The sequence below is a fragment of the Convolutriloba macropyga genome, chromosome 3 (assembly GCF_964194025.1).
Source record: "Convolutriloba macropyga chromosome 3, txConMacr16.3, whole genome shotgun sequence".
In the NCBI taxonomy this organism is placed as follows: domain Eukaryota; kingdom Metazoa; phylum Xenacoelomorpha; order Acoela; family Convolutidae; genus Convolutriloba; species Convolutriloba macropyga.
Genome location: NC_134470.1, coordinates 70,135,874 through 70,144,524, shown reverse-complemented (window position 1 = coordinate 70,144,524; position 8,651 = coordinate 70,135,874). Strand labels below are relative to the sequence as shown.

Below are 8,651 nucleotides of genomic sequence, written 5' to 3'. Positions count from 1 at the left end.
AAAATTCAATTGTTCATGTGGTTGCGAAATAGATTAATTTTTTAGTTTGCCAAAAATAAAAATGCATTTTGTATATTTATCGAGTTTTAATTTGCAAAAAACTGGCGAAATAAACATTTCAGAAGACTTTCGAAGCCAGCGGGTGTACAACTAGCTCGTTTGTCAGCTGAAAAAAAAATGGACGTTGTTTTAAGATATCTCCTTCAGGGAAATTTAGAAAAATGCGATAAAAAAGCAAATTTGGTCCCAAAAAAAATTCGAATTGAAAAATTTAGCAAAAATTCCAGCCAAAAAAACTCGGAGCGAAGAATTCAGCAACTGTGCACTATCTTTAAAGATGAAATCAATAACTCTACAGCAAAAAAATTGAACAAACTTTAGCAAAATTGACGAAAATTAAGTCTAAAATACCGAAAATGTGATTAGAAACAGATGAATTACGTCAACTATTCACAAAATTTTAAACCTCGATAACTCCCTATAAAAAGCGAAAAGTGAAAAAATGTTTTTAGTGCAATATTCTACGCTATAAGGGCTTTTTAATGATACCACCCACATCTGTCTACTAATATTATATCGATCGGCCAAAATTGTCTGAACAAAAAAAAATCATTTGAGTATATAGTTCCTCCCCCACTAAAGTGGGTCGGAAAAAAGACAAGTGTGCTTAGTTTCCTAAGGTGTCTTCTAAATGAATATTTTCTCCTTGATTGTAAGAACATTAATTTTAACTTCAGTCTTTTAAATTTAAAGAGCTTTGTACAGTAATGTCAATCTCTACTACGTTGACAAAACTTTTGAAGAGAATTTATATGTAGAAGAAATTTGCCGACCATCGAATCATCCCAAAGAATAGTAATTAATTTCGTTTTCGTAACTGTCTTTGTAAATTATTTGGAATGGTTATTTTCTTGCCAGAGAGAGTATTGATATGAATATCTGTTGTGCAGGATGAAACCTATTTTTTCAAGCCTACATTCTGCTTTCATGAGGTTTAGTCTTCAAATCTTTTAATCACAAAATGATTTAAATGAATCCGTGCAAGCAAAACGAATGCATAATGTACTTTCAAGATTTGAACCTGAAACAGCGAAACAGCGCGCTTGTAATTTGATTCCAGTCAATATCTTCTTTTCTTAGCGTTTCAATTGAAAAGATACTTTAGATGTTCAAGGTCAAAAGAACTTTCAAGGTCTCAACAAATTTGTAACCAAGAATAACCCTAACTTTCACAACGACAATATTGTTTCCGTTCAAAAAGCTATACATCAGCAAAAAAAGCGTTGAAGCAGAGCTTCATTAGTAATCAAAAATAAAGAAATGAACTTGTATTCATTTCTGGTCCGCCGAACAAAATCATAGGATATACCTTAGAATTAGAGTGAGCAAACGCATGCAAGTTAGGAACAGCTCACATTAGATATTAGATTCTCTATCGGGGGAGGTACATAAGACTAAGATCGGCTAAGTTGGGGTATCAAAAATAAGATAATCATAAAAAAGTGGACAACCACTAGATAACCATCCCCCTCAGATCCTTTAAGTTGATTAACTTAAATCTACTGACGGGTTGATCAACCTGGGTCACGAAACAAGAGTTATCTATTGGGGGAACAAATATATCCCAAGTGTTTTTTGAATCATTTTTTTGAATCAAACTAGGTAGCATTAATCGTCTCCTTTGCGGTTCTAAGACTAAGTGTAACGTTTTTGTGTGTTTTTCTGTTGTCTTATTTGTCGGGGGGAGAGATAGTGGGGATTTTTTTGGGTTTTTCTTTTGTTTACATCTAGCAACAACCATCCCAATCAAAAACACCCAAACCAAAGACCAATACAGCAAAGACAAAGACACAGCAAAGACCAACACAACAAAGACAGAGACACAGAAAATACCAGCACAGCAAAGGCGAAGAGACAACAAAAAAAGCAACTAATTAAACACCAAAGCCACAGACAAACAACAAAGCGGCAAATAAAAGTCTTCAACAATGACATAAAACCTCGAGAGATTGAAGAAGTCAAGAACAGCCCAACGCACCTTTGCAACCAGATTAAACAACGAAGACATAACGATTACAGAGAGACCTGCACAAATGTCAGTGAAGAGGAGCTCATACGACTGGAACAAATCTCAAAATTGTTGACAAAAAACATTTGTACCTGTCAGACATGAATCAGAAAGTTCAAAACCTGATCGATGACACCAACAGACTCGAAGAAGAAATCGAAGAATGAGAAGATTACGACGACAAGGTAGGACAGCACGTTGACCTAATCAACCGGTTTGTCATGTACAAAAGAACCCCAGCCAGAACATCAACACCACGGTTAGCAACTGGACCGTCCATCACAAACGTGAAGCTGCCGAAGCTGGAATTGCCAGCTTTTTGTGGAGACTACAAGGATTAGACGTCTTTCTTCGACCATTTCAATGAAGCAGTGAGAAGCAACAGCCAGGTAACAGACAGTCAAACGTTGCAATGTCCAAAAACTTCAGTGAAAGGAGACGCCGCAAAGCTTTTGACCTCTCTCCAAATCACAGACGCAAACTTCAGTACAACATGCGACATCCTGAGGAACAGATACGACAACGAACGTCTGATTTTATGAACCCATGTTCATGCAATAGTTCCACAGAAGCCGGTAACAAATGAAAACCCAAAGGCACTTGGAGATCTCATAGAGACTGTCGTAGAACACAGATTAGCGTTCAGCAAACTTGGACAGCCCGTCGTGGACGACCAGGACATCTTTTTCGTCTACCTCATTGCAGAGAAAATGCCCGCCGAAACGAGAAAATGTTGGAAACTTTCATCAACAGGAAGAAATCCCCAACGCTATCCTGATTTGAAAAATTTCATGGAAGAAAGAACACGCGATTTTGAAGCAGCCACACAGCAGTCAGCATCAACCATCGACAAGAAGCCCACAAGCAGCCCGCAACTTCGAAAATTCCATTCACATATAGCCACACCAGTGACTACAACGTGTGAATGTTGCGACGAAAACCACAAAATTTATCAATGCCAAAGTTTCAAAACAATTTTAGTACAGGACCGAGCTCAGTTGATCAAAACAAAAGGACTTTGCTTCAACTGCCTACGCCCTGGACATCGAAGTGAACAATGCAGCGTTGCAACTTGTAAGAAATGAAAACGAAAGCCCAACAGTCTTTTGCATTTGGAAGCCAATAACAACTCGAGGACAACTTCAACAGCGCCAACGGTTGCAATTAGCAGCACGTCACCACAAGAAGCAAGCAATCAGTCATCGAAAACAGTCAACAAAAGCAAAAAAAATTACAGCCGCCGCACAGTCGCATAATGAAGAAGAAGAAGAAGTATTTCTTCCCATGGCAATCGTTTCAGTTGACAACAACGGAAAAACAACTGATATCAGAGCCATTCAAGACTTAGGATCCCAAAGCAACCTCATCGCGGAAGATGCAGTACAACGCCTTGAAAAAAGAAAAAACCGACGGCCGAGTTTTTGGACTCGGAGTTCAAGAACTCAACAACAGCAAAGGATCAGTAAACTTGATTCTGAAAACGAAGGATGAAGACTTGATCAGCATCAGAGCAACTGTCTTAGCAAAATTGACCATCAATCTGCCTTCGCATCATGTAAATGTCAGTAGTTGGACAAAATTTCAGGACCTCAATTTTGCGGACCCAAACTTCAATCAGCCATCCACCGTAGATTTGATAATTGGAGCAAGACACTATGAAGAGTTGATGATTGGAGACAACAGAATCAAGGAGCCTCAAAAACCAATTACCTACCGCCTATCTTGTTTTGGTTGGCTCGTGATTGGACGTGAGAGCCAACATGAAAGGATGAGTACTCAACTTCAGTCTTTTTTCATTTGTTCTGAACCTCGCAATTTACAGAGATTCTGAGAGATTGAAGAGATTCCGACAGCAACACAGTGGACATCAGAAGAACAGAAATGCGAAGATCACCTCAAAAATACCACCCGACGCAACTCAGAGGGAAGATTTGTTGTGAAACTCCATTTAAAAGAAGACGCCAAACCCCTTGGTGACTCGTGCCAACAAGCGAAAAGAAGACTACGGAGCCTCATCTTCCGACTAAAGAAATAACCAGATGTATACAACAGATATAGTCCGTTCATTCAGGAATTCATTCAACTTGGACACATGGAAGAAGTTCACAGAAATAAAATTCATATGCCTGCAACAAACTGTTTCTACTTGCCACATCATTGTGTCATCAAAGACGCCAGCAGCACAACTAATCTCAGATTCGTATTCGATGCTTCAGCTAAGTCAGCCAGCGGAGTATTTTTAAACGACCGTCTGATGGTTGGACCTCAACTTCAAAAGAATCTGTTTGGAATTCTGATTCGTTTTCGGTTTCATCAAGTATCAATATCTGCCGACATTGCCAAGATGTACCGACAAGTTCAACTTGACGATGAAGACAAGGATTGTCACAGGGTTTTGTGGAAAAGTCCAAATGACACAGAATTGCAAACATACAGAATGACAAGAGTGACCTATGGAATAGCATCATCTTCGTACCACTCAATTAGACCTCTCAAAGCTTTAGCAGACAGTTTCACCAACAGCAACCTCCGCCTTGCAATCAATAATGACATGTATGTGGACGATTTGCTAACAGGAGCCTCAGATGTAGAGCACGCCGCTCAACTTCAAGACGAAATAATCGCAACACTGAAAACAGCTGGTTTTGATATAAAAAATGGACATCAAGCGTTTCATCACTTGTTGAGCGATTGCCTTCCAGTTTTCGCGGAACTTCAGATGAAATGATAACCAACGGCGTCGAAACCCTTGGCATAAAGTGGAGCCCTGTTCCAGATCATTTCACCTTCACAGTTTGCCTGGAAAAAGAAATTCCCAACACAAAGAGGAAAATATTATCGGAAGTCACAAAGTTGTTTGACCCACTCGGATTGTTGTCACCAATAACAATTCAGTTCGAATCCTCGCAAATTCTTTGGATGGACAAATTGACCTGGGACGAAAAGCTATCCTTAAACATCATAGAACAATACGGAAGATTTCGACGTGAACTCAAGGAACTGGAAAAGATCAAACTTGAATAACGAGTTTTTGCAGCACCTTTTGCGTCATCTTTGGAGCTTCATGTTTTTTGTGACGCCTAAACCACAACGTATGCCGCAGTTGTCTACCAGCGCGAGCAAATGGACGACCGAGTGCACAAAAAATGCTAACAGTCAAAACACGCGTTGCCCCAATCAGAACTTTATGAGCGCCACCTTTAGAACTCTGTGCAGCATTTCTTGGAGCACAATTGTCTCAAGCAGTGAAAGAAGCCATTCATCACAACCGTTTTCCCAATCCCAAAGTCTTTGCTTGGACCGATTCAAAAGTGACCCTCGCCTGGATTAAAGATATCCCTAGGAAATGAAAGACTGTCGTTGCTAACAGAGTTGCCAAAATTCAGATCATCATTCCTTCAGAAAATTGGAAGTTTGTACCAACAGAAGACAATCCAGCTGATTGCGCATCACGAGGAATTTCAGTCGACAGACTTCTTAATCGCCAACTTCGGTGGAAGGGACCCAATTGATTGATTCAAGATGAGCAGTTTTGGCCTTCAATGGATGTTACAACTCATTACACTGCCTCAACTGATGCTTTAGCTGAAGGAAACTCATCAGCCCAACTATCTCTAGTAATGCAGCATCAGCAGCAAGACAACAGGATATTAGATCTTATCAGCAGACAATCATCAATGTATCGACCTGTAAGCTTCGCGTACGTCAAACTATTCACTCAACGACTACAAGCAACAATAAAGAGAAGGTCAAGCAACATTCCCAGTCAGGGACAACCTGCAATGGATCAATCAAACACGTATCAAAAACCAAAATCAAAAGAATTTTCTGACAAACAGCAGGACGGGAATGTTCAACTTAAGTCTTCTGACAACGGCCAAGATCATCATCATCTACAACACTCGATGATACACCGAGACCAATCTTCAAACAATTTCCCAGAAAAATTGTTCGTAACCAACCAGCAGGAAAACCCACGCGAAGATTCGGGTTTCTCCAGCAACATTCAGGACTCACCTCATCTGCAGAATATCTGCTATCGAAACGATTCCCAACAATTACAGCCCCTTCTTCAGAGCAGCCATAAAGACCAATCCCTACAGCCAAACATTCATCACCGCAGTGTATAAGCAGAAGATTTATTCCCGCTGCCCCCCCTCTCTGTCGAGCACGCAGAGTCAAAGGAAGAGAAATCTACGCAATGTTTTAATGAACAGCAAACAACCACTGAAATTCAGCCGACACCGACAGACTTGGATCCACCATCCAGCAATTTTTTTCAACACCAGCCGATCATCATAAATTGTACAGCTTTCTTAACTCAAATACACAACATCCGCTTTTCACTAAACAACTTCTCAATGAAAGGCAGCAAAAACAATTCGAATCAACGGAACACAATTTGCAGAAAGAATCTGTTTGTCAGCTACATGTGGATCTAACACCAAGTTTTTCATCGCCGCCAACGAGCCTTCTATCAACAGTTAAGAAAAAGAAGCAACACATTGCAACAAAAAGGCAAAATGACGTTTGTCATCAACTTTCCCCATCAGATCTCCGCTCAGCGAGAATAGCCCTTTACAGCATCATGCAGCAACTTGTCTGCCGGAATTCAGGTATATAAAAGGATCAACAACACCGAAAGACTCAACTTCAAACCCACCAGTAGATTCATCCAGCAGGCGTATCAAGAAAAACAGTCATCTATTCAGCGTGGACAAAAATACAGCGTGGACAAAAAGTTCCCCATAATAATTCAAAAACATCTCCACTAGCCGAGTTACTCATCCAAGAAAGTCATTTGAGAAACCTTCACAGTAAACCACAGGTGACCCTTTTTGCCCTCCGACAAACAGTTTGGATTTGTGGAGGATTTGCCAGTGTTAAGAATGTATTTCACAACCGCAAGCCCTGCATACGATTTGACGCCCGCATACGCCATTCATTAGTGGGAGATCTGCCAACAGAACGGATAGTTGAATCTTTTGCCTTCCAGTTCATTGGGCTGGACTATTATGGACCATTTTATACCAAAGAGTCTTCACAGAAACTGAAAAATTATACGCCGCTATTTTCATTTGTTTCACCACAAAGGCGATACACTTAGAGCCAATGGAAAACCTAACCAAAGAAGGTTGCCTCAATAACCTCAAGAGATTCACCGGAAGACGTGGTACTCCCCAAGCGATATACAGTGACAATTCGACAACGTTCATTGGAGCCCGAGGAGAACTCGAATTCAGACGACTTCTTCGAGATGAAGAGTTCAAGGATCTCATCAACAGTTTTGTGGGCCAAAATCACATTGATTGGTTTACAATATTACCCAGGACGCCACTTTTTGGAGGACTGTGAGAAGCAGCTGTTAAATCTATAAAGCGCCATCTTTACAGAAGAGTTGAATCGACTAAGTTATCAACCAGTGCTTTCACAACTCTCCTGACTCAAATTGAGGCCATTCTCAATTTTCTCCCTCTAACAGCGCCATCAACCGGCATCAATGATCCCCTAGCTTTAACCCCTGGACCTTTCATCATCGGAAGACCCATCACAGCTATACCCGAGTCATCTTCGCCAAAGAACAACCCCTTGTCACGACATTGGAGAAACATAGACAAAATGATTCGTCAGTTCTGGAAGAAATGGAGCGTCGAAAACTTATCTTCATTGCAGCAGCGGAACAAATGGAGGACAGAAAACGTACAACCAGCAGTGGACCATATTATGATCATCAAAGAAGACCACACTCCCCCAATGTGTTGGCCGCTTGCTCGTATAATAAAAACATTCGACGGTAATCACAACATTGTTCGTGTTGTTCAAGTGAAAGCACAAACTGGAGTTTACATCAGACCAGTCAGTCGCCTCATACCTCTTCATCGAGAAGAACCAGAAGATTGTGGAGCAGATTAATTGATTAAACTTTGAGAAAAAAAGATTCTCAATTGGTCTGATCACATCTTCGACAATATGTACCGAATCAGTTTTATATGAAATTGATAACATTTCTGACGATTTTCACAAAAACCAAGTTGTCAGTTTCAACAAGCTCATCTTTTTTGTGCCCTCAACTGTAATTGCAAGATAATAACAAAGGAAGCCCACAGATGTCACAATTGAACGAATTGTTCAAGGTCAAAAGAAGTTTCAAGGTCTCAACAAATTTGTAACCAAGAATAACCACGTGCCCTAACAAAGTCACAAGAATTGTAATTTTCACAACGACAAGTTTGTTTCCGTTTTGATTCAAAAAGCAATACATAAGCAAAAAAAGCGTTGACGCGGAGCTTCATTAGTAATCAAAAATATTAAAATGAAGTTGTATTCTTTAGATTTTAACAAAACGAAACATAGTAATAAAAACTTTTCAATTGGTCTAACACCCATATTATTCTAATTTCATCGAAAGTTTACTTCCAATTTTTTTCTGCTGATTGCAGCACTTTATTGACTGTTGTGTGTTTTTTTCGTGATAAACGTACTTCGATTAGTTTCTTAAGCAAGAAATTTTTGTCTATAGAGTGGGACCCTTTTTTGTAATCAATGAAGAATGCAAAAGATTTCCCATTCAGGGTTACGTTTC

General features: G+C 39.9%; 1 protein-coding gene across 1 annotated transcript; it reads left to right on the top strand.

Moving 5' to 3' along the window:
- The first annotated feature begins 7,180 nt into the window (after window positions 1-7,180).
- LOC142336715 (uncharacterized) lies at window positions 7,181-7,981 on the top strand. Its single transcript, XM_075385628.1, has 2 exons — window positions 7,181-7,419; window positions 7,462-7,981. Exons 1-2 carry the CDS (start codon window positions 7,181-7,183, stop codon window positions 7,979-7,981), a joined length of 759 nt encoding a protein of 252 aa, XP_075241743.1.
- The last annotated feature ends 670 nt before the right edge of the window (window positions 7,982-8,651 follow it).

What these genes read in the sequence shown, in the direction of transcription:
- LOC142336715 (XM_075385628.1), top strand. Translation starts at nt 7,181, where the DNA reads ATGGAAAACCTAACCAAAGAAGGTTGCCTCAATAACCTCAAGAGATTC. An exon ending in ACGCCACTTTTTGGAGGACT is followed by an intron (nt 7,420 to 7,461) that starts GTGAGAAGCAGC and finishes CCATCTTTACAG; the next exon opens with AAGAGTTGAATCGACTAAGT.